Genomic DNA, 26666 nt, shown 5'->3' with positions numbered 1-26666 from the left:
TGCTACATTGGTTATATTTCTTAACAGTCTCACAATAACCCCAAAATTTAAGATATTGATTCTTAAACTTTCCTCTAAGTTTTTCTAGAGCAGTTTTCGTGGCCCTGTATGATTTATATTTGCTCACCTCTACATTACATTTACTTCTGATAAGTCCGTCAAGCTTATCCACTGGAATTGTAGGATTTTCAAACAAAATCATTTCAATCCTTTTAGACATATCTATAGGTTGTCAACTTGTTTATACTGGCCCTAACACATGTGTGTTTTCCAGTAAGAGTTTTTATCTGAAACGTTGGTCCTCCCATTACCAAACTGACATATAATCTACATTCACATCCTACCTTGCACATTACAGTAGCCCTTCTTTTCTCATTCTTTCTAAATACTAGCTCCACTCTGAATCTTACAGTCCAATCAGCAAGAACACTTCTAAATTCATGCCATCTTTGAGTTCATACCCGTTATCAGTTCAAATCTTTTCATATTCATTCTCTCAAAGAAAACATGATGTTTTTTTGGACAAGAATCATCATCATCAGAACTCGCCAAACTAATTATTTCATCCTCTAACTCAATGTCCCTCTACCAACACTCTGTGGCCTCTTCATTATGTGGATCCGGTTGTCTTCTTCTATCACCTCCTGCATCAATCTCTGTAGAAGACTCCGAACCAACATCCTCATCAGATTCACGAAAGCTATCATCTAGTGAGTCTTCATCATCTCCAATTGAAACATCATCAAGTCCAATGTCATCATCATCTACCGGGTCACTCCCAAATGACTCATTTGTCCCCCTTTCATTATCATCAGTTGCCTTCATTACTTGTGGTCCAGCCTTTGTATTATCACTTGGATTACATCCAACACCAATAATTGCATCTTTCAGTGGGGTGAAATTATTCTCTTGTGACCATAATGTTATTGCACTATGATTCCTAAAGCAATCACACATCGTACGAATCTCGGCGTCACCAACAATCTTCACCATTTCAGTAGTAAATGCATTTTTGGGCAAATGAAAGAAAAAACGCACATTAATTTGTTGCCTTCCAGCTGTTTTTAACATATGAAACAAGTCATCGATGCAAAACCTATTAACATCAACATCTTGAATCACAAATTTCTTACCACTTCTATAGAAGTTACTATGATGCTCATCAAAATTTTCAACATGCCACAGCTCAATCCTAACTATCGAATCCATGATTTCTCTATACTGTAAAGGAAAAATATTGATTTACAAAGGGGACCTACCATACCTACGTCGCAAAAAAAAAAATCCCAACTCAAACGAGGGAAAAAAATTAAATTGAAGCACAAATTTTATCGGGAAAACAATGACTTACTGAGATAATCTAAGAAAAACTACCCAGCACAGGTCGTAATTAGCAGTTCGTTAACAATGCGACGCGGAATGCACTCTACCAGCTCCGATTCTTAGTTTCGAGAAGCTTAGGGCGAAAGCTTACTCAGTTTGAGCTTGTTATTTAAGGGGGCATTTTCAACAATACAAAATTTTGTTTGTGTGTGTGAGCTGGACACGGGGAGTTAATGATAATTTGTTCTACGCTGACTCGGTATATCACGGGTAGTATATGCAATTTTCCATCAAATAAATAGCCGATTTTAGGGGCAAAGAACCAATCCCTAAATTCGCTTTCTTCTCTCTCTTCCACTCGCATCTGGGCGAATTTACGCTTCCACTGGACGCCATGGCTAAAAGCTCCTTCAAATTGGAACACCCCCTCGGTGATATCGATACTCTCTCTGCTCCGATCTTTGGAAAATTCTATTTTGTCGCGTTGCGTTGTGATTTGGTCGTGTTCATATATAGCTAGGTCTTACCGATTATGGGCTATTCGATTTCATGTATAGTCGGAGCTATATGGTATTTTTCGTTGATCTAGCACGTGTTGTCACACTTATTTGCTGTTTTAACTTGTAATATGTTGCAGAGAGGCGACAGGCTGAGGCTTCTCGTATCAGGGAGAAGTACCCTGACAGAATTCCGGTATGATTTGGTCAATTTTATGTGGAATTTGGGGATTTCCCGATCACGCGACTATAGGCAAAATAAACTTGAGATTTCATATCTCATTTTTCACGTAATTTAGTTTTCGCCTCCAAATTCATTAACTCCCTGTTTAAATCTTTGGGTCCGGCCTGTCCGCTTGTCATTGTATTGTTTCTGTTTGTATTTTGGTGTAGGTTATTGTGGAGAAGGCTGAAAGAAGTGATATTCCGGACATTGACAAGAAAAAGTCAGTTTCTTTCATCCGTTTTCTTCAACACTTTGTTCTTTAGGGTCTAGTTTGGCTTATATTAGTGTTAGAAATTTGATTTACTTTAGGAGATTCTTTTCTGTTTTAGTTTTTTTCTTTTGGTTACAGATGTTTGGCATGCATTGAGTCATGGGATTTTTAAAATTTTGGAAACTTAGCAGCTATAAATGTTTCTTGATGAACATGCCATAATCCCCTTTTATATCTTCATGTCTTGTTGGAGGAAGAAGGAAAACACCGTTTTAACTGTCTCTCTCTATCTGGTGATGCATCTGGTTGATTGCTTCTTTTTTTTTTTACGGATTATGTATAACATTTTAACGATTTTTTTATCGCAAAAACCACAGATATCTGGTTCCTGCTGATCTGACAGTGGGGCAGTTTGTCTATGTTATCCGTAAAAGAATTAAGCTCAGTGCTGAGGAAGCCATATTTGTGTTTGTCAAAAACATTCTTCCTCCCACTGGTAAGGAGAAACTTCGACAATGTCAAAGGTTTTTATGAACTTTAATTATAGATCATTGTTTGCCTTTTCTTGTTTTAACTTTTTATTAAATATATATTTTTTGTTATGGGATGTTGCAGCTTCCATGGTGTCTGCAATTTACGAGGAAAACAAAGATGAGGATGGTTTCTTGTACATGACTTACAGCGGTGAGAATACGTTCGGATCGAGCTGAAATATGGAAATACATCCGAGTTATGTTTATAGCCTAGAAAAACTTGTATATTCTCTATATCATCTATCTGGTGCCATTCGGCTCGTCCAACTTCTTGTTATTATGATTTCTGCTAAGCTGAATTTGAACTTGAATTTCAGTTTGTTATTATGGTGACTTTTTGAACTTACTTTTTCAGTGCAAATCTTATTCTCTTATTGAAGTAAATGGTAATGATTCTCTTATTGAAGTAAATGGTAAGTGTAAGTTCTCCGTAAATGTGACCGCCGCAGGTCGTGTATGTCTGATTGTGCAAATGAGAACAGTGCACAGTGAGCTTCTGATTACGTAAAAAAGAAAGTAGATACAGAGATGTAAATCATGTAATATCGGCATTTGAAATAAACATATTAGGCAAAAAGTTGTGTGAGACGATCTCACGGGTCGTATTTTGTGAGATTGGTATCTTACTTGGGTCATCCATGAAAAAATATTACTTTTTGTGCTAAGAGTATTATTTTTTATTGTGAATATCGATAGGGTTGATCTGTCTCACATATAAAGATTCGTGAGATCGTATCACAAAAGAGCTACTCAACTTATTGAGCTCTATAGATAATAAATTATTTAAAATCTTTTGAAAAAAAAAAAAAAAGAATTTTAAGTGAAGTTTTAAAATCTTGCGTGCAAACTGGTGATTGAATTTTAATTGAGGGAAGTGCTCGTCAAAATTATTGGTACATATGAGTCTAGGTCGAGTGATATCCTTACTCGAGTTCATCTCAATGACAATAAATTGCTTGAGTTTGCTCGAACATCCTACAATGCTTGAATTGAGACCGAGCTCAATTGAGACCGAGCTCAGTTGAGTGAGCTCCACTTGTGGAGGTACCAAACATTTTAAAAATAAAATCGAGCTACTTTAGTTTTTGCTCAAAATACCAATTTGTCAAATTGTGGAAAATATATATGCCACTTAAAATCAGTGCAAGAATGTTCCATAATTGATACAAAAACCAATTTTTTCTTTCCAATCCATTTTCAGTGCTTTTGCTTATTCCATGGACATCTGAAGCAGCAGCAACACAAATAAAAAAAACTAGAGGAAGAACAGGTATGTTTTCATGGTATTCAATGTTTGATCAAGATGATACAAAAATTTCAGAAAGGAAAAGGAAAACCAATCTATTTAAAAACGTACAAAAACTTATGTAAGATCGTCTTACATGTCAATTTGTGATATGAATCTTCTATCTGAACCAACCCATAAAAAAATTACATTGTATGATAAAAATTATTATTATTTATATAAATATGAATCAGATCGACTCGTCTCACGTACATAAATCCATAAAATCGTCTCATATCAAGACCTTCTCACATGTCATCTATTTTTTAAAAAGTTGCTGGGAAAATTGATATGATTAATGATTTCATCAAAAGCATTTAACCAAATTAAATATTATATATATAATAATACCTAATAAATAAATAAGTAAAAAATATAAAAACTTTGATCTCATGGTGCTTAAGAAAATGACCTATTATCATGAATTTTAATATACTTGGATTTGGATATAAAAACCTCAACTGTTGCTCCAGTTGGGTTGAAGGGAGAATGTGCGCAGACCGTTGAGGCAAATAGCGTATTCTCACTCTCTCTCTTCCCTTCCTCTTCTGCGCCTCTCTCATTCCGCTCTCTCTCCTTTGCTTCTTCCCTATACAGCGTCGCTCTCTCTCTGCCACCACCTTTATAATCTAAAGAGCCTCACCAAACACAGGTAATGTCTTCAGCTCCATGTTTTTTTTGTTGACTGGCGGAATTGCAACGGGGAAAAGTTTGTTTAAACGCTGACAGAAACAAGCCTTCAGAGCTTTCTGACGGCTGTTGAGTTTCTGTTTTAAATTCTTTGTTGGATTCTTTTTTGTTTGGGTTTGTTTCTAAATCTATTTAGTTTTGTTGGGTTAAGATTATCGGTGCCTGTGGTTAGTGTTGGGAATTTGACATGGGGTGGTAACGGGAAGACGCCAATGGTTATATTTACTCAGTTCTGCTAATTGCTAAGATATTTGATACATGTAAGTGTGGGTAAATAGCATCTTAGTTTTTCTCCTAGTGTATGTATGGTTTCATACAATAGTGAGTTGATTGTAAAATATGAAAACTTTCATCGCAACCGCATAGTTGTTGTATGAGTAACTTCATCTGTGCATCTTTTCATCATGAGGGAGATTTAAAGCAATGCTGTATTTGCAGGGTTATGGCGGTGCTGATGAAGCTCAAATGCTTCGGAGGCATCTGCAAGGAACGTATGCAAATATTGGCATTGGAGTGAACCGAGCTGCCACTGCTTCAAGTTTTCTCGAAAAGTACGGTTGTGTGAATTTTCATGATATTCGTTGTTCGAGAAGATTATTTTCTGAAGAGATGGAGAAGAACCTTTCCAACTCAGACCAAGTTGGTGCAGCTATACTTGATGATGTGATGCAGGTAGTCTTGAAGAAGCATTTGATTAGCAATGAAAGAAAATGTTAACATTTCTACTTATTTTTCCCCCATTTGTAAGAATTGGATAAGATTCCATTTATTTCCTCTCTTTCCAACTTGAATCTAGCATTTGTAAAACTTAGAAGATTAAATAATGTGGGATTCACACTTATCTTTGTAAACCTATAAATATTTGGAAGACAGCATCTGAATGTATGGTGTAACCTGGAAATCGCAATGATCAATGCGATGATGCCATGGAGAAATCATCGGTTGATTCCACTTGGACCATTAAGGGAACCTCTGACTGCATTGGGTCAAGCAGATATTGCCATCATTCATCATGGAGATTTGGTATTGAAAGAATTTTTGTCTTTGTTTTACCTGTTTATTCCTCTGTTTTCTTGATTTATGTACATCTCGCAAGTTTCAAGGTATCAAGCCTGATGAATAGGCTGATACACGAGCACCAAGTATTCTAATGCAAGGATCATACAGGTGCAGGAAAAAGATATCAAAGCCATGGAATCATCAGTTCAGAAGGTCAAAGAATCTGTTCCAATTTTCTTAACTGAAATGGCTCCATTACTCTTCTTAAAACCTGGAGATGTGTCGTTTAAAATTCCACTGGATGCTGTAAAAAACAAGATTCTGTTGTGCATATCTGGAATTGGTTTTGCCGACTCCTTCATTTGATGGATTGAAAAGGTGTGGTTCTATACTTTTTTCATCAGCGATATTTGATATATCTTTTGATTCTTGATCCCACATTGTTCTCCCATTGAAGGGGTATTAGGGTATTAAATTTGCAGATGGGACCAAGATATTTGGATCGGCTAGACTTCAGTGATCATCATTTGTTTTGGATGCAGGTAATATTTATCTTCTTTGGCTTTATGTTTTATTCATGCATATCAACATTGCTCTGACAGTTTTTCGCGCCATTCTTTTGTTTTAACTGAACATCTGATGTAGGTGGTTAAAAATCTCATACCTCTAATGTAGCCGAAGCCAGTTCCTTCTGCACCCTTTGTCCATTTAACATTATGGGTTTTCATTATAAGTAAGTAGGATATACTGACTTCTTTGTGTACCTCAAACTAGGATATCAACGTAGTAAGAACTAGGATTCAAGGCACTTAACTCCAAATTTGTTGCTTGGCCAATTGCTGTTGCCACGGAAAAAGTTAGCCAATACTCTTATCACTTCTTGGATATTCATTTTACAAAATTCTTTTGCTCGAGTTTCTAGATTCCAAATCTGAATGCTTTGTGGTTGTATCGGATTAGGATTATAACAGATCTCCAGGGATTCTTCAACACCTTGAACCATATGAAGTACTAGTCCTTTGTTGTCGCCTGCAAATACTGCCGTGTACACGGAAGGACAGAAAATAGCTTCAAGAAGATCGTGATGGAGCTTTTCAGGCAAGATGAACGAGGTCGTTGCTAATCTTTTCTTCATCCCATGATAATTTTCATCCCCTTCTTTTCGTTGTGGTATACACTACAGGTTTATTCTGATTTGGGCAGAATCTCGACGAATGTTCATTGAAAGTTTAAGAAAAAGTATTTCTCGTGTAGATTAGTTGCTGCAGAGTGGTGAATCTATTATTGAAGACGCCTGCCTACACATGGAGAACAGAGGAGTTGTGCCAACAGTGGTTGATCTATTTTTCGGAATGGAAAAATGATAGTTGTCATGGTTTAACTTTTTTTTTTTTTTTTTGAAAACTAATATTTTCAACTATATTAGGAAACACTCGAATACATTTAGTTTCGTTAGTTTTCAGAAAACTTAGTTTGATCAAAGTTATGTTTTCAAATTTTCCAAAAAACCAGTGAGGGGATAAATTGTGGTTAAAATAAGCTATGGTTAATTGTAAAAAACAATAAGTTCTGTTTAAAAGCTAAAAAAAAAAGAGGATTAAAACGACTTATGTTGGAGCGATGCTATTTCCTTGTTTATTTAATTATATTTAGGATTTTAAAAAAATATTCAGATCCTTAATTTAAATGTTGTATAAATATGTAAACAAATTTTAAAATCCGTAAAAACAAAATATTGGTACAATAAATAAATAATTCAAATAATTAAGTCAGTATTCATGCCTTAATATTTAGAATAGGTTTTTTGTGAAACAGTCTCACGAATCTTTATCTATGATGGATCAACCTTACTGATATTCACAACAAAAAATAATACTCTTAGCATAAAAAAATAATACTTTTTCATGGATGACCCAAATAAGTGATCTTTCTCACAAAATACGACCTGTGAGACCGTCTCACACAAATTTGTTCCAAATATTTAATAGGAAGTCATTTTTTGCATTCCTCTTAGACTATTTCCACCTCAAATATTCTATTTCAGAACAAATTTTGTGTAAAAAATGATATAATGTTTGCATAAATATAAAACTTTTACAAATAGAAGTCCTTTTTTTTTTTTTTTGAGTAGACAAATAGAAGTCCTTAAGAGTCCACAACAATGTTATAAATGTGAAGACATCTCAAGAACAAAACACCAGGTATTTTGCATTTTAAAAATGTGTAAAATAAAGTATACAATATAAATCTAAATATTTTAATTCATATTTTATATTTCACAGACTAACTAAACTAAACAACAGATGAAAAATTATTATTACTAAAAGTCATATATATTAGAAAGATATATAAATTGTTTTAAATAGTTTAATAAAAAAAATAATTATGAACATTTATTTCGTAAGAAATTTAAAAATAATGGCTGCATTTTGGTAGAACTTAAAAATACATCATTTACCTTGAAGCACGTGTGTGAAAGTTGCAAAAGCAGGAAAAGCCCATTAATAGAAAACTGTAGGCTCAAACAAGAGGTATCAAATCAGAAAAAATACCTCGAAGCCCATATCTGTAAATACCAATGCGAACAAAGCCCATTAAGAAAAACCTATAGGCCCAAATCGCAAAAGAACCGAAAGGGATTTGCGGTGAACGTGGATCGAACACGTGACCTTCAGATCTTCAGTCTGACGCTCTCCCAACTGAGCTATCCCCGCTTGAGTTAAGTGATATGTAATTATTAATTATAATTAATAAGACAGGACATGAATGATCGACAGGTCATAAAAAGCTGAGTAGTGTATGAATATATTTCCCAAAATATTAAATTTAGAATTTTGTAGAAATCAAATTATTGTATACAATTTTAAGATTTTATTCCCAATCAATTCGATTAACTTTCTCCGTAAAAAAAAATATTCGATAACTTGTTGCCTCAAAGTAGATTTATTGCACAAATGAAAATACACCGGTTGGAATCAATCGCCACTTTTATGAAACTCGTAATATGTGCACAGCGCATTTGGTTCATTGCATAAGTTTTTTTTAGAATAAAAGCATTAATATTAGATATTCATCAAATTCTTGTTTACAAATGAGGCGATAAAAAGAGAAATTGCATGCGAAAACACAAATGTCTACGATTTCGTAAGTTAGTTCGGAGAATCAATAGTTTCTTCGTATCGATTCTGAAGCACTTTTTTCTTTATTTTTATTGTAGCACTTTGAACTTGGAGAAGATAGGATTGATAATATTCATTAAAATCTATATAATATTCATTATATTCTATTTAACAGCTGATAAAATTAATCTGAAAGCAAATTGTCCAATACAATGTCATCCTTTCCACAACTTTATCTTATTAACATAATACTCTCTAGGGTACTAATAGAGACGTAGATGGATCGAGTCAAGTCGAGCTCGGCTCCTTTTGAAATTACTAAGTTCGTAAATAGCTCGTTTATCATGTTTAACGAGTCGGGTGAGTGAGGTCTGAGCTCGTTAAACAAGCTTGTTTTCGAGCTCGAGATGTCATTATCCTTTTATAGTTTTCAATCACTCTCATTTTACTAAGTTAATCGTTGTTGCACAATACTCAAAAGCCGAGCCAAGTCGAGAGTAGCAGGCTTGAGCTCGGCTTGTTTTAAAATTACTAAGCTCGTGGATAGCTCGAACTCGGTTTCTTAATAGCTCGTTTATCATGTTTAACGAGCCAGGTCCAAGCTCGTTTTTGAGCTCGTTAAACAAGTTTGCTTTCGAGCTCAAACATTCTTACATTCATTTAAGGGGTGTGATTATCCTTTCATAGTTTTTAATCACTCTCATTTTACTAAGTTAATCGATGTTGGACAATACTCAAAGTCCAAGAAACTAGCCGAGCTCGAGCTCGTGAACTTACGAGCCGAATACCATTAATCTTGAGCTCGACTCAATAAAATTTTCGAGATCGGCTCGATGACCTTAACGAACGATCTTGAACGAACTTTTTATCGAACCGAGAACCGAGCAGCTTGCGAGCGACTTGGTTCATTCGCCTTCCACTTGGCAAATGAAACTACAAAATAACACAAAGACCAACTCAAATAGAGGCATAGGCAATTAAGATGAAACAAGGACAAGATTTGGGATTCCAGCACAAAATGTTCAACTTACAAAGGAGACCCTTTCTTTGATATTCAGCCCTTATTCCATTCCAGTGACTCGCAGGTACATTAGTCTGTTTTATGCAGAAAAAAAACAAATATAATATCTAGATAATTCTGAAACAGGAATATGGATAGAGATACCAATGGATCCATTCAAAGAATCACCACACAGACTGCATGTAAATCAGACAACATTAAACAAAACACAAAAGCTAGATCCTTAATGTCCTAATCTTTCCCATACTTATTTATCAAGGAACCAACTAGATGCCATATGAGGAGTTGTGAGATTTTAAACCATGTGTATTCCATGCAACCGATTAGGGTTCTCCAATCTAACAATCAAACCATCGTACTTGATGCATTTGATGAAATGATAGGTCGCAATCTTGTTACTAGCTAGATCAGCTAAAATTTTAATGAATCTTACATACGAAAGCAGGGAAAGAGACGTATGACCACCAGAAACAATCGTTTAATGCCTGATAGAACATATTTTACACACTTAATTCTTTTAATAAAGTTACTGGATGCTGTTGTCCATTACTGATTGAATTATTGGAATATAAATTTAAACGTTCTTTATTCATGTACCGAGGTTTGGAATGTAAGTCAAAACAAATGGAAATTTTATCAAACATAATGACTCCAACTCAGGCATTTCACATCTCCAGAGCATCAAGCAAAAATATTCCCTGTGGATACTCCATAATCGTTATCAGAATTCAGATTTCTTATTAAGCAATTGTTGGTTAAATTCCTATGGCAAATTTTCAATCAGAGGCAGCAGTGATCAGATAAAACTTAGTAAAACGATTTAAATCGGTAGAACTTGTCGAAGTAACAAGTGACACAATCAGACAAAAATCGCACCTGAGGTTCGGCGTCCATTTCGTCGACTTCTTCCACTGTTCCGGAAGCTTGGTTCTGAATTCGAAGGCTGCACAATGGAAGTCCGAGAGTTCCACTTGTTTTGACTTATATGTGAATTTCTTTTTATATCCTTATTAATTGCTTGCTTTATATTAATTGTTTATTTTAAATGTGTCCTTTCTTTCTTTTTATTCATATTTTACATATGTGTGATTATTAATATTTAATTTTTTATGTCTACCCACATTATAGTATGTTATATTTATCCAATGATATCTTCTCATTATGTAAAATTTGTATTTTGTTTTTTTATGCGTACCGACATTATAATATGTTATTTTTAATCCAATGATTTAGATTTTTTATTTATCTTTTTATTATGTAAATTAAATTAATTAAAGTTTAGAAATAACTCATTATCGAATTGGGAATTTTCTTTGGTGTCTTATTAATTTTTTTCATGTCCTCATGTGACAGTTTGCTAGAATTTATTTAAATTAAAAAATTTTGCAACCGAAATTTTTTTGCGGTTTATATTTATAAATTATTTAAATAAAATACGGTAAAAGATCGTTGTGATTTGAGTCGTCAGTTTGGGTTAGGTCTGTCGGTTTGGCCTGTACTGCCAAACAGTTTAAGTGAGTTGGGTTGAAATTTTGTCGACTCATTTAAAGGTGAGCCTAAATGAGCTTGCACGAAATGAGCTTGCACGAGTTTATATTAAATATCTATATATCTAATATTTTCGATTTTCAATCATGAATTCTTTATATAAAATGAAAAATATCAGTTTGATTTCAAATTGTGATGTTACTATATTATCCAAAAATTGTGGGTTGTTGAGACATTTTGACACTCACTCAAAATTGAGTGTCAAAGTTGACATTTGAGATATTCTGACAATATGTTTGTCAACATATTATTTTTAAGATAATTTTATCAGTATCGTGAGGGGTAAATATGTTTATAATAATATAGAAATATTATCATCTTTAAATTAATATTCACTTTCATGTTTAAAATATTATGGGTCTTGGTAAAATGAGAAATAATAAATTCAAACAAACGAATACACAAACGTCTGGGGCAAAACCAGAGTTATATGGTAGCGGAAATTAATATATAAATTTTTAGTGAATTTATCGATGTTAAGAAGTATAACAAATCTTATATCATAATATATAAAATTTCAACCTTATAAATGAAATAAATCAAATATATATGAATTATACAAAATTTTATTACATATACAGTCAAGTAATTTATTATAATTGTATTTTATTCTACAAGAATTCTGTTCAAACTCAGTGATTGTGGATTTAACACCTGTTAAATCAGCAAACTAAAGAGCGTGTCAATTAACTCTAATTGAGTAATCACATATTCTTGAATTTCTTAATTAATTTTTTATCTTGATAATTTGTTTCATTTAATATTTTAAATTATAAGACACCATTACTGTAACTAAAAACACATTTTTTTTAAATGTTCATAAGGACTCAATCACTAACTCATATGGAAAAACATTTATCGACATACTATATTGAAAACATTCTAATTAATTCAGCGCATTTGCTGAAAATTTTCTAATTAATTAAGAAAAATTCATTTACAATAATCATATTTAATTTTTTTGGGCTAACATCATTTATTTTATAAGATATTCATCGTAATTCTTTATTTGTATGTTAATCTTTAAATCTGAATTATGATGTATATTGTTTTTCTAAAAGTTCTTAAATAATGATTTAATACATTTAGTAGACACTTCCATATTAACATTTTAAAATATATTAATTTTATATTGTATGCGTGCAACACTTCTAATCATTTCAATAAAATTTTTAAAAATGAATTAGGTAGAACATAAAAAATTACATAATTAATCAAAAGACAGAAAATAAAAACTAAATAATTGTCTATTATCTATAAACTACTAATGCCGACTTCTAAAAACTGAAGTCGGTGAGAATGGAGGTCACTATGTACTGAAAAAATAAAAAGTTAATGCTTGAATGAGTCACACTGCAAAGTTAGTGAAGTAAAAACGAAGGACAAAGTGGGTTAATAAAAATATTATAATGAGCTAAGTTGAATGAGACACATATATATAAGTATCTCACTTGGTCTCACCTTATGTTTTGTCACTGTACAAAATGAAAAGTTTATGCACTGTAGTGTTCCAAATTTTCTTAATTTTTCTCTTGATATCAAATTTAATTTCATCATCTATTGGTCTTTAAAGATATATTAAAATTTTTTCTAAACATCTAATCTTTAATGTGATCAATTAACCAAATAATTATTATACTTTGTATAAAATAATAAATAGATTAATATATTTGAAGATAAAAAAAGTAATGTATTGAGAAGAATAAAAAAAAGAAAGTTAGAATTAATACTATAATTATCTAATGTTTATATTAAATTTAACATCTTACATTCGAAAATGTGTTTATTGAGGTGAAGACTATGATGATAAACTAAAAATAATAATTTATTTATCATTGTAACGCAATAATAATGTGATCGTTATTCGGAATCAGAAAATGATTTACTTTGACTATTTTTTATTAAATTGGATAAACAATTCGTTCAATATTTTTAGTGGATAAAATATTTGATTTGCACTGTTACCATAATCTATAGGTTTTGATAAAACAGTGAACCCTTGAGCTTACAATTGGTATCAGAGCCAAGATCATGACTTTGATTTTCATTGATTTCAATTGGTACAATTATTAGGAGATAGATTGTTTGGTACAATAATTGTCCACGATGGGTAGACGTTTGAACTGTTGTATGATTTAAAAATTTGACTTACATAATTACCATCAGTTATAACTTTTGGTAAAGCGACAAACGCTCGATTCTACATTATTCGATTGTAAAGCTAGAAGAAACAGGTTGCATCAACTTTTAGTTTTGAATTGATCCCTTACATGTTACTTGATTTTTAAATCTAGAAGTATTCTGCAGTTTTCAAATATTATTATATATTGAATTATAATTTATCACTTTCAAATTGGATAAATATACAATAAAACTCATGTAAAAATTATTAACAAAAACATTTAAATGAAATATTGAATTTGTCGATAATCAAAATAAGAAATAAACAAATTTTGATCCTTGAATGAGAAAAAAGATATTTAAATAAAGTTATAATTACCACAATGAAATAGTGCACCTACATGCATTTATCACTGTATTTTGCAACTAAAATGTCAAAAAAAGTTTCCACATATTATTTTTATATCATATTTAAAATAATTATGAATACTAATTTTTATTATTCTGAGTTGGTCTTTGTTATGAAAAATCATTTTGAATAAATTGAATTTGAAAATTCTTATATCTATGTATATCACATATTAATAAATCAACTTAAGTCAGGTAATAAAAAACTATAAAATGAACTTATTCATCTTCAATGTATACAAATTATATAGTAAAGATATATGGTAATTAAGACAATGAAGTAGGATATGTGTTCATATATAACAAAATATATAGACAAGAAAAACAATAAATAAAAATATTTTTCTAGATATAAATATTTTTTTTATAACTTTTTATAGTGAGTTGGAGAAGATAAAAGAGAAAAAATATTAACTCTTTTGGGTTACACANTGAATTTTTCTCAAGATAAGGGTACTCAAATGTTCCCGTTAAGATATTTAAACAATTAGAAAAATTAAATATATTATTTTTCTAGAGGTAATAGCGATATGACATTAGTAATTTGATTGTGCTAATTATACTTATGAGTTAATATGAAATATTAAAATAAATGTCATAAGAGTCATTCAAAAGATGATTTATTGTCAAAAATATTATTATTATAAATTGCAAATAGATGACAACATTTAATCAATATTTATTTAAATCAATCTATCAGTACTTTTTATGTGATGATAGATTGTTATAATAATTAGGAGTAAGCATTCGGTCGGTTCTGTTACCGACCGAACTGAATTAGTCATAATTGGACCGAACCGAAATATTTAGCAATAACCGAACCGACCGAATTAATTTTCATAACCGATGAAAATCGAACCGAATTAAAATCGGTTAATTAGGTTGGTGACCGAATTAACCGATTAGTTTTAAAAAAAATTTGTGATTTAACTTTAATTATATATGTAATTTTTTTGAACACTACAATCTACACAAATGCATAAAAACATAAAATTACATACATCACAAATTTTTCTTTAGAATTATGGCTGATTTTAAAATTAAAAATTTAAAAAATATATTAAAATTGATAAATAATAAAAATTTATTAAATAATAGTATTTATTATATCGGTTAATTCANATAAATCAAACAACATTGTAAATAAAAAATTGCATATCATTGATTGTCAAAAAAAATTATAATAATTGAATATTATAATAAAATATATGCATTATTGAGAGAATATGACAAATAACAAAAGAAAACAATATGATAAAAAATATATGAGAAAAATTTTAGTAGTCCAAATCTTTTTTTAAAATAAAATAATATTTTTTTCCAAATTAGTTACATAAGCTAATTAACACGAATTGTCAAAATTTACAATATTATTATCATTATCTTTTGTTGAATTAACTAATTTTATTTAAAATTCTAATTACTTTAACATATGTTTTTCACGTGCAACGCACGTGCATTATTTCTAGTATATATATATATATATATATAACAATCAGATTGAGACTGATATTCTTTTACAAAACTTGTCCGTAGACAAATTTCATCTATTTTCAATTAGAGATGGGAGTGACTTTCTGTCCACCTACAATATGTTGGCTTTGAGAATCCGTTACCAATTCAAGTGCTTGAACTAGACTACTCTCCCTAAACCTCGCAATATTCACCCTGACATTTGGTTGATCGAGATACACTTTTTGCACTTCTTGATACCCCTTCTCGTACACGGAGCTGGAGTTAACGATCACCGCATGATGGCGCCCGTATAGCTCCACGAGTGAGCTCTCTTCCGGCTCCATGCTATACGGTACGTAATGCACACCCATGGCTGGAGCTGGATTGCCGAAACTATACGAGGACGCAAATTCCAAGCCCAACAATTCCAGCTGCACCATAACCCCGCCGGCAGGCAGGAATAATTCGTTCGTCAGACCAGCACCATGTACTCCAACTAGTACACTGCACGAGTTAACGATTCTGGAAAATGTAGTCATGTTTGCGACCATTGCATCTCTCCCGATGATGACACGAAATCCCATTTCTTTAATCATGGCAACCATTTCGTCTTCATTGAGAAACCTCCTTGTTTTTGTGCGAGACAGAAGCAGTAGGGTGGGGCTTCTTATTTGGGAAATATGGGCGTTTTCCAGGTTGAATGTTTCTCTAAGAAACAGTTTGAAATCAGTCATCGTGTAGTCTCCTGGAACTTTCTTGGGATCTAGGGTCAGCACATCGTGATACGTCAGGCCAATGATCGATCCTGTAAAGCAATGAATGCTTCTATTTTCGGCTGGATTCATGACTTCGTAAGCCGACAATCTGGACAAAATCGGTCTGAATTTGTCCACGAACGAGGAATTGTAATCGTCCAGGATGATCAGAACCCGGGATTTGAGATGGTTGGAAGTAAGGAACAAGGGGATGATCAAATCGCTGAATTCGTGGAACGTGTTTCCTATGTAGGCCGAGGAGAAGATCAGAGCTGGGACTATGTGGCTGACTTCGCACTCCGGAACTGGACTGTGATTCCCGTGCAAGATATTGACAGGTTTGATGTGTTGAAGGAAGTTGTTTTCTTGTCTTCCATATGGCCTAATGTTGGTTTCTTGAACTGCCAGATCAGAGGGAATGTGAACTGTTATATTACTACTTCTGGTATCAATTCTTACAGGTTGACTTGCCACACAAAGTAGAGAGAAGTCAGACGAATGACACGCGAACCCTTTCGTTTCAAGATTTCTTCCTTCTTCTCCTGCTCGATAAACACACACATGAATCCACAAAAACTCCAAAAAGAATTAAAATTTGTAGTATATATATATATAACATGAATATTTGGATCCAAGAAACTCGTGATTAACCAACCTCTAACAAGTCTTGACAGAGGGACTTTGAACGACTCTTGATGATCATCTTCAGCTGTTATGTTGATTCCAATAATTCGACGGGTATGAAAGGCGTATTCCGACTGTATCCCTGTGATTTCAGTCAATTTTAACAGTGAAATTACATGCAAAAAAATAGAAGAGAATCACAAGAAAAACAAATCCAGAGTGTTCGATAGTTACATGTATTGAGATTCAGATGTCCCGCGTGCAAATCAATGTATATTATGAGGAGGATAGGCAAGAAGATTAATGGATATAGAGCAAAACGATGTCTTCTCTTCCCCATCTCCGTTAACAAGTCTTGGGATGCATCTCTTGGAACCCGTCCATATGCGCAATAATAATAATAAAAAAAGGCACGCATTTCATGCAGTATCAAGAGCAGATGTCATCGCTGTGTATCGGGTAAATCTCTGTAATAATACAATAGCTAATGGATAATAATAATAGTCCGGTAAATCAAACTGGACAAATAATGTGCACAAACTCGTCCAAAAAAATGTTTATAGAAAAAATCGAACTTCTCATCGTTATCAACTGTTCACTTATTCTACCCACCGAAACACGACAATCAAAAGTTATATTATATTATATAGCAGCTGGTTTATTCGGTGTGACTCTTCTAATTTTTAAAAATCTCCTCGTTGATATTCGGATTTGTTCAATGTTTGAAATCTCTTACATATATTTATAGTTTCTAAAAATAATCTTTTTTTTTTCTTGAGAAGTGATACGAAACGTTGGAATATGTATTATAGTACGTGGTCTTTAAATCTTTTAATGATTTTATATTTTTTACACATGACCATGCTTGCTTTATTATTCCTAAAATAACATTTTATAATAAATATTTGTTTTTTTTATTTTTTAAAACACTGTTTTCCAATAAATTAAAAGTATCGCGTGCATTTGCCCAAAAGTATGCCAGATTAGTTGTAAGACCACATATTGTATTATATTAAAATGGGTAGTCAACTTTAAATATTATATTATATAATATTTTATTATATTATTAATATAATAGGTTAGTTGTACTCTACTCATTTTATATATATATATATATATATATATATTTTAAGCAATATTTCCCTATATTAAAATATACGTTTGAGGTGATAAACAGATAATTCACATGGCATTTTCTTAATTCATTGGAAAATGGTGCTAAAGATCCCAAATATATGAATACAAAATCCATTTTTTTTTTACCATATTGTAATTTACGTAACCTAGAGAAGAAACAAATATTTGTTGTTCTTTACAATTAAGAATAAATATTATAAAACAATGATGATGATACCCCGGGATAGCCCGGGTCATGGGTTGTGCCCGGATCAGGGGTATGGATTGTGCCCGGGTCACGGACGACCCGGGACACTGGATGGATAGCTCAAGTTGGGGAGAATCTACGAGAAGGGTCACCAGAAGCCGAGCAGTTGAATGCCCGGGACGTCTTCTCCATGAGCTATTGGGCGCCCGGGCTCTCATGCAAGCTTCCGAGAGACTTTCTACCTGGACCACCTCGATATGAGCACCACACTCAAGTATACTAGCAGAATAGGGTGTGGGCGGATGTCCCATCTCTGACACCAAGTGATTGACAAAATCAGAAAGGCTGGATGTGACTAGTACAAGATTTGACATGTCAGAATATAAGGTACAATCAGCCGCCCTACTATAATTAGTAGGTAGTACGAAGAACGAGGTCATCATTATTTCTCCTACTATAAATACCATGTTCTCTCTTTGCATTTGGGATTCATTCATTTTATTGCCTACACTCTTACACTAATATCACAACCATCACTTGGTTACATTGGTCTTTTGTTGAGTCATTCACTGACTTAAGCATCGGAGTGGCCACGTCGGACACCCCTCCGGCGCCCATTCACGGGTTCATCTCCTTGTCTGCAGGTCACAGAGAAATTCATATCTCACACTGCTCTTATTCCCTTCATTATCTTGATAGCAGATCCGGTGGAGCACCGGACCCGACTCATCCATTTCACCCGGATCGCATCAAATGACAACTACACATTTGAAATTGAATAAAATATTAATCAAACCCCTCATGATTTAGTGATTTACAATTATATATTTACGAATTGATTGGTATTCGATTTTGATTTGATGTCTATAATTTTTAGTATAAACTAGATCGTATTTTAAATTGATTAAAAAACATTAATACTATATTTAGATATTAAATCTTTTTTATTACAGTGGGTTTAGAATAAGAGTGAGTATCATGTGAGACCGTCTCACGGATATTAATTTGTGAGACGGGTCAACCCTACCATATTCACAATAAAAAGTAATACTCTTAGCATAAAAAATAATACTTTTTCATAGATGACCCAAATAAGAGATCCGTCTCACAAATACGATCCGTGAGACCGTCTCACACAAGTTTTTGTCTTAGAATAAAGTATTTGATTTTAGAAAATTTAAAATTTAAATTTAATAATTTGAAAAATACACCGAAAATAAAAAGTAATTTGAATTAAAATTGAAATCGAAATCTAATCTAGATCTACGGGATCTGTGTTTTTAATTCATTCATTGTTTTTTTTAAAAATAATATAACTATTAATTAAATCAAATCTCATATTACATCATTCTAAAGCTTATATTTACTGTTCAATATCATGCTATTTTTCACTAATCCATGATCAACAAAGTTTGTTTTACGAAGACAATGAACCCGTGGCAGAGCCACATGCATGTATACCTTGACTTTAGTCCGGATGGTCCAATTTTTTTTTTTATTTATATGTAAATTTTGTATAATTTTGGAATAATATGATATTGACTCGGGTAGATCAATTTAAAATATTAAAAGATTTTAAAGTTTAAAGTTTTAACTAGATCAGAATCATATTTCTGACTCCACCATTACAATAAACTATAGAAGATTTTGGTGTAAAAGAGCAAGATGAACGTATTTCTCCTGAGATTAGAGCATCCATTGAAAATGATATGTGAGCGATTATTGCTTGTTTAACTTTGAGAGCATCTAGCCGTACGTTGATCTTCAACGGCTAGATTGATCTCAATCATTTTTTTTATTTTTTTAAAGACAAAATTTATCCGACCGTCGATTTTATTATTAAAAATTAAAATTAAATAGAACATCATCGTCCGAAAACTCGCACACAGGCCCACATTTTATCATCGCACGCGCATCCTTGTGCGTGCTTCTTCCTCACTCCCTTGGAGGAGCGAGTAATAGAGGCGGCGCCGAAGACGCGCTTCATCGACGCCCGTTGTAAATGCCCGGGGCTTTGGCAGACCCACTCTCGTTACGGTCAACGGCCTATATCAGGTGGGGTCCACTGTAGGGTAGAAATTCCACGGAAGAAGTGAGAGTGCTATTTTGGATCTCACGAGGGGTAAACGGTAATTCGTTTGGTTTTCTCAGTGCAGCAGCCAGCAGCGCAGCGATCTCGAAATCGAAGGTATTTTACTTTCTCCCAATTTTATACTCGCATCTTAGATTGTTGTTGCTTCAATTCCATCTTCGAACCGTGTAATCGTGCGGATAATATAATTTTCAAGCATCACGAAAGTATTCGATAAAATGCGGCACAGGCTTTTGTAAATGTGCTTGATAAAATCAAGCTCCGAATGGGACTTATTATATATTAAATCTATTGCAGCTTTACTCTAATTCATTATTTGCTCCTGCCCACGTTAAAATTCTCCGTTTTGAAGTATCTTAAAACCAGCTATTGATATTGTGTTCGTGGGATTTGGGGAGGGAAAGATGAAGAAAGGAATCCACCCACAGATGCAATGGATATCGTACGTCACCCAAAGCGGGAGGCTGATTAACGTTATGATGACCAAGATTCACCAGGTTGGCAAGGTGTACCATTTCCGAGCAAAGCGGCAGATGGCCCAGAGCATCGGGCAGATTGCCAAGTTCAAGCGTCGATATGGGCAGAAGGAAGAGGGAGGAGGTGAAGAGAAGTGAATTTTTGAGAATGGCTCGCATATTGTTTGCGTTCTGGTTATGCAGGAGCGTGGCGTTTCCTTTTGAATAATGTCACTGTGATTCTTGATTCACTTTGGAGAAACATAGGTACTTGTTAGCAGTGTATAAGGTAGATTTTGGCCAAAAGATTTATCGAGACTTATGTCGAATTCAGGCCCTTAGCCGTGACAGGTGAAAAATGTTTGTGTGTGTTTTTTTCCCGAAATAAATAACATTCATGCCTATACATGAGCTACTCCATTCGCATATCTCGGACAGTGTTGAACTACAATTCCTTGATGTACGCCCTGCCCTGCATGCAGCTTGAATTCGGTCAATTAAAGGAGCCTTCAGTGCTCTCGGATGTGGTTGTTTAAGAGCCTGAGTGACCAGAAATATCTGTTACTACATTCCAAGTTTTACTCTCATCTCTTGTGGCTACACCGCATAAACTTCAGCAATATAAAGCTCAAAATGTCCTGGGAGAATCCTAGCAATTGCTAGTAATCACAAGATGTGATGCTAGCATGTGAATCCCCCCGCCTTGATTTTCCAATCTCTACGAGCTTACTTCAAGCAGCGCGCTCGAACCGCGAATTTTATGGGTCTGAGATTTATTTCTAATTGAAATAGATAGAGTTTTTTTAACCAAAGAATTTCACTCTAACGGTCTTTGACGTTTGGCTTTGTGGAGAAAATGTTATGATCGTTTCAAACCTTGAAAACCTTGGCAATTTTAAGATTATACACGAGGGAAAATGCTGAGGCAGTATACCGCAAATACAAGGCAAAAATGAATGTTGTCAATCTCATGGCAATTTTATTGACCGATCATCTTTATTTTTATTTTTTCCTAATAAGAAAGTTCATTTTATATTTTTTGAAAAACAAATGGTTATGTTTTTTCATTTGGTTCTAAATTCGAAATTTGAAATTTTTTTCTTAGAAAGTCGAAAGTAATGGGACAATACTTTTATATCTATATATATATATCAGCACTCAAAACTTCAACCTATGCAAATACATTGGAAAGCCTAGTATGCAAATACATTGGAAAGCCTAGAATAGACTTGTAACTAATATACGGTCCAATCCTTGAATTTTATGGCTCGGCCCACGAAGACAGATTACCATTTATGAAATAACGGACCACGTTCTATACATACGCATGCATACACACATACCACCACGTTCACGTCCGACAGTAGTACTTTGCAAGTTGTGGCAGATTTCGGTTTTCACCGCTTACAAAAATCAGACAAAAGATTGAGATAACAAGGATTCGAACCTGAGTACCTAATAGGGAAAAATAAAGCTGTCTCTATTACTCAAATACATGTTTTTTTCAATTATTTAAACGGGCCATTTAATAATATATTCCTTACCAAGAAAAATAATACTTAAAAAGAAATAATACATAATAAAATAAAATTAAAAATTTTAGGGGGGAGGCGTCGCCTCGTTCGCCCTGTACTACCTTCGTCATTGTTTGCCAGTTCCAAGATCTTTATTAATTTATAATTTATTTTATATATATTAAATCCACTGCTCCAATTAACATAATCAATTAATAAATATTTTTTTCACACGTATAATTCGGTGCTCTAACTATTAGTTATTAATTATAAAAGAATAAGTAAATGATTGAACTATGTTTTGACTGAAACGACTAATTTTATACTTCAGTTGTGAAAGTAGGATTATACTTTAGCCTTCATTAGTTTCTGTGTAATACTAGTACTGAATCTTAATTTGATTTTCTTTTAAAAAAAGCAAATGATTGACAACTCTTGAAAAACTTGGTGATTTGCAGCCCAACGGGTAGGTGTTTCCATTTTTTATCCTTTTTTATTTCGTCTTCCAGTGTCGGCAGTGGTAACCCATTAACCCGTTTCTAATCTTTTCGTATACAGTGTATGACAAAAACTTGTATGAGAAGGTCTCACGGATCATATTTTGTGAGACGGATTTCTTATTTAGTTCATCCATGAAAAAATATTTCTTTTTATGCTAAGATTAATATTTTTTTATTGTGAATATCGATAGGATTGACCCGTCTCACAGATAAAGATTCATGAAACCGTCTCACAAAATATCTGCTCATAGTATATATGTTAATCTTAAGAGTTTGTCATAATTAAATCTCGTCTCAAATTTAAATTTTTTTTATTAATAAGTCTTTTTGGAGGCATGTAATTGGTGAATAAAAAAACATGTTCTATACACTTGATTATGCAATAGAAACATTCCCTAAACTAGCTCCACTTGAAATGGAACCTGTAGTACTACTACTCGTCCTCTCCAGCGAATACAATTTCGCGAAAACCCCAACTAAGGGCGCTGAGTTGTAAGCACACGCCTCTGTCTGCATGAAGTTCCCTCGTCTATCCCTATACTCATCCTCGCTATCGGGTCCACCCACAAGCGCTCCAACAAGCACGTTCGGGTTCGGATCCTGTCGTCCATACCAGTTGTCATACCCCTGCTTACATCCCAAGAACCCACCCGTTTTACCCTTCTGTAACTCCATGGAAGCTCCTCGGTGGTGGACCCTCTTGGGGTACGCGTCTCCATACCCAACCAAGTAGCTTAACCCCATGGGATTGGATCCCAAGATGTATCCCGCTTGCGATCTTACCAAGGATAGGATTTTGTCGGGGAAAACCGATCCGGTGGGGCAGTTTAGAGTCTGGTTGGTGGATTGGAGATGGTGGGAGACGATGGTGAGGGAGAGTAAAGCGGTGGAGACATACTGCATATTGTTCCATCGGCGGGTGTACATGAGCCCTCCGGGGGTGCGTCGCACGTTGGTGGCGTTGTTTGCGTTCAGACAGGCACATAGGTAATGTTCCGATTTTGAAGTGTACTGCTTCAGGATTTGCTTCTGGTCTTCACTTTTGTCTTCCGTTGGTATCTGCGGTAGTTAGTACAATGCAGTGAAAGCTGTATATAGATGGTGTATAAAAGGGATGGATTTGGATGTCTGAAAACACAACACCTCACTTTTTACACATTTTCTAAATAATTTTTCAATTTTATTTGACACTGTGAAGTCCATACATCACCAAATGTTATATCTTGATGATTCAAATCCAGAAGGGGAAGGGAACTGTGATATTTAATTTTTGTATTAATGAGGGATGGTGACGGACTGAACTCGAAAGGTTGTCGAAGAACCAATACCAAATATATTGAGAGGTTGTGTATATATGGATACCAAGTGGCCCCATATAATTGAATAAGAATTGATTATGACTTGTGGATCTATATATTTGTTGGAATATTTTATTATATTTTTAAAATATGCACATTAAAAGCTAGAACATGGAACCAAGAAGCTAAAATTTTAACACTTGAAACACACATGTTGTTGTCCATAATTTATAGTTCATCTGACAACAAGATTTCAAATCTAAGATTCAATTCTAACAATCCAAACTGAAAGAGCTAGGTTGGCGTAGCTATTTCCCACCATATTTGGCTCATGCATGCTGGCAAAAGTTTTAATTCATATATAAGGGTAGGGGGTGGGGAAATGAAAGAAAAGAAATTGAAAATGATGATACCATGGAAGCAAGAATTTGGAGGCCAGCATATTTAACATCCCAGCTGAATTCAGTCAAGGCCCAAGTGATCCCACCGAGAGAGTGGGCGTTTTGAATAGCAAAGTTGAAATAGTAATTGTTATTATTGTCGGTAGCTCTGTATAGCCAGAATGCTGCCCACAGCAATTCATCCATGTATCCACTCACCGACGCATAGTAACCCTTTGCTCCTTGTATACTCTTGTCATAATTCCCTCGATATTTCTCACTAAACTCAAACAGCTGCAAATTATACATTTTTATCAAAATTTAAATTAATTTTTTTCACAACAATTTGATTTCATTGTAGGATGCAAAGAGAATTAAGAAGAGAGAGATGGGATTACTTCTTGTTTTCTGGAAGTGAATGTAATAAGTTCTGATCAGCTGTGCACATCAATTATTAGTTTAAATTTTTTTACATAACAAATAAATATTTGTCTGATTAAGTTTGATGGAACAAATATTAATGTTCCTAATAACTAATTTAGAATGTAATATTAGTAATTAATATCTTGCAAGATTACGACCAAATCTAGTTAATTCCATCTATCTAACAACCTCATTAATTAAACTTAACTTTCCTGTTGTGCATGTTCCAAGAGGAGGTGGGAGTAATGTGGGTTCGTTCTCCTAAACACAATGGACGCTGCCGCCATGGCAGCCGCCGTTTCTGCCGCCACATCGGAGCCGGGATTCTTCTCATCCACCTTGAAAGCTCGCCGCGAAGTTGTCATGTCCTCCGGCCGCTGCCAGCACAGGTGGTCGGTGTCACCATCACCGACCTGAAAACATATCTTGTTTTCTAAAATGGTTTTTATATTTGTATTCCAATAATATTAGATTTGCTGACACGTAGTAAAACACAGATTTAACGGCTGGTGGATTGCTTTCACAGAGCTCGAGGTAAAAATTGGGCATTTGATTAGTTGATTTACGTTAGACTTCCGAATTTGTGTCTGAGATTCGAAGGCAAAAGAGAGTTGCTTTAGAGTAAAAGAAACAAGATTTGAAAACAGTGGACCCAACCCGCACAAAATCTAGGCAGATTGCAAGTGGCCGATGTGGTTCGCAGCGTGATTGGGGGATTTAGTATAAATGTTTGATTTAGTCTTGATTCTTGAATCGATCGAAATCCCATCTCGGAAAGACAAAACAAAATAAATTGACGAACATGAGACCAAACTGAATTCATCAACTATATCGAACAGAATTTATGAATCTATAGACTAGTTATATACCTGTGCCCACAAGACATGAGGATGAGTGTGTGCCTTTATGAAATAATCAGTTCCCCACTTGATAGCTTCCAATGCATGCCGGAGTTCACCCGCCGCCGCGATTTCTTCCCGGAATTCGATCACTCCCCACGACAGCAACGTCACGGTAAAAGCCATAGGCAAACCAAACTTTACATTGTCTCCTGCATCATAGTAGCCTCCCACCAAATCCACCTGTTCCAACATATATATCACAAGTGTGATCAACAGAAAGTGGTCCGCCTAGAGACCACATTGGCCTTGTAAACTTGTAAAAATCTAAAGTAAATCAATCGACGCATACCCCTTGTTCAAGGCCGTCGGTGAGGCCGGAATGCTGGCGCCACAGCACCCTCTGGTTGTACGGGAGGCGTCCGGAGCGCTGGGCCTCGAAGTAGAGGAGACTCTTGGACAGGGCTTCTCCATAGTCGAAGGATTGAGAGATGGGAAGCGCGGGGAGAAGGGAAAGCATAAGAAGAAAGAAATGGTTAAGGCCGCTTTTGGGGAATTTGCATTGGGTCTTCTTCCCCATTGATTTTGTAATATTTTCTGCAACCAAATCTCTTTGTTTTCCATCTCTGTGTCCCCTCTCTTTATTTAGCATGGTAAGCCACGTGACCGTTTTCATAAGAAAATTGTTGTGTGATTAGCACTTCTTTTGGATTAAATTAAGCAAGATTTTTTCAAGGTTGAATAATAAAAAAAAAATTAAGCATGATTTTGTAATTCAATGGGATAATATCTTATTGTTAATATTATAAATTCGATTATTTTGATAAAATCAATTACTTTGATAAATTAATAAATACTAACTTTTTAAAAATTAGTACATAAATCAATTAATACTAACTTTTTAAAAATTAGAAGATTTTCGAGTCGACTCGAAAAATATTTGATATATATTCTAGTTATCAAATTTGAGCCGAACTCTAACATAGTCGAATTTTTTTCGAGCCAACTCGAGACTAAATTGTTTTG

General features: G+C 34.0%; 3 protein-coding genes, 2 long non-coding RNA genes, 1 other non-coding gene and 1 pseudogene across 11 annotated transcripts; 3 read left to right on the top strand and 4 right to left on the bottom strand.

Moving 5' to 3' along the window:
* Positions 1-1420: 1420 nt before the first annotated feature.
* Positions 1421-3133, top strand: LOC140980168 (autophagy-related protein 8C-like). The gene is made up of 5 exons (XM_073445874.1): positions 1421-1754; positions 1961-2016; positions 2214-2266; positions 2635-2753; positions 2873-3133. Exons 1-5 carry the CDS (start codon positions 1718-1720, stop codon positions 2965-2967), a joined length of 360 nt encoding a protein of 119 aa, XP_073301975.1. The 5' UTR covers positions 1421-1717; the 3' UTR covers positions 2968-3133.
* A 1397-nt stretch (positions 3134-4530) lies between these two features.
* LOC140981789 (uncharacterized) lies at positions 4531-6969 on the top strand. Of its 3 annotated transcripts, none has more exons than XR_012176136.1 (6): positions 4531-4727; positions 5204-5437; positions 5635-5788; positions 5933-6142; positions 6222-6497; positions 6725-6969. It is a non-coding gene; the product is annotated as an uncharacterized lncRNA (long non-coding RNA). The 3 variants fall into 3 exon arrangements; XR_012176135.1 differs by having other exon boundaries at positions 5204-5440; XR_012176134.1 differs by lacking the exon at positions 5635-5788 and having other exon boundaries at positions 4536-4727.
* Positions 6970-8405: 1436 nt separating this feature from the next.
* TRNAF-GAA (transfer RNA phenylalanine (anticodon GAA)) lies at positions 8406-8478 on the bottom strand. Its single transcript has one exon. It is a non-coding gene; the product is annotated as a tRNA-Phe (tRNA).
* A 619-nt stretch (positions 8479-9097) lies between these two features.
* LOC140980477 (uncharacterized) lies at positions 9098-10873 on the bottom strand. The gene is made up of 3 exons (XR_012175958.1): positions 10781-10873; positions 9915-9978; positions 9098-9816 (listed from the first exon to the last, which is right to left on the bottom strand). It is a non-coding gene; the product is annotated as an uncharacterized lncRNA (long non-coding RNA).
* Positions 10874-15470: 4597 nt separating this feature from the next.
* Positions 15471-17216, bottom strand: LOC140981374 (alpha-1,3-arabinosyltransferase XAT3-like). Its single transcript, XM_073447756.1, has 3 exons — positions 17050-17216; positions 16847-16957; positions 15471-16733 (listed from the first exon to the last, which is right to left on the bottom strand). Exons 1-3 carry the CDS (start codon positions 17153-17155, stop codon positions 15535-15537), a joined length of 1416 nt encoding a protein of 471 aa, XP_073303857.1. The 5' UTR covers positions 17156-17216; the 3' UTR covers positions 15471-15534.
* A 2918-nt stretch (positions 17217-20134) lies between these two features.
* On the top strand, positions 20135-21623 carry LOC140981141 (uncharacterized). 4 transcript variants are annotated; one of them, XM_073447429.1, is made up of 2 exons: positions 20135-20327; positions 20584-21619. In XM_073447429.1, the coding sequence occupies exon 2, from the start codon at positions 20636-20638 to the stop codon at positions 20843-20845; it is 210 nt and encodes a 69-aa protein (XP_073303530.1). In that variant the 5' UTR covers positions 20135-20327; positions 20584-20635; the 3' UTR covers positions 20846-21619. The 4 variants fall into 4 exon arrangements, with proteins under 4 accessions (XP_073303530.1, XP_073303531.1, XP_073303532.1 ...); XM_073447430.1 differs by having other exon boundaries at positions 20190-20327; positions 20630-21623; XM_073447431.1 differs by having other exon boundaries at positions 20196-20327; positions 20636-21623.
* Positions 21624-23021: 1398 nt separating this feature from the next.
* LOC140980428 (endoglucanase 11-like) lies at positions 23022-26242 on the bottom strand (annotated as a pseudogene).
* Between the last annotated feature and the right edge of the window lie 424 nt (positions 26243-26666).

The sequence above is a fragment of the Primulina huaijiensis genome, chromosome 7 (assembly GCF_012295235.1).
Source record: "Primulina huaijiensis isolate GDHJ02 chromosome 7, ASM1229523v2, whole genome shotgun sequence".
NCBI classification, from domain to species: domain Eukaryota; kingdom Viridiplantae; phylum Streptophyta; class Magnoliopsida; order Lamiales; family Gesneriaceae; genus Primulina; species Primulina huaijiensis.
Note: the sequence above shows the minus strand (reverse complement) of the source record. Positions and strands in the feature narration are given on the sequence as shown.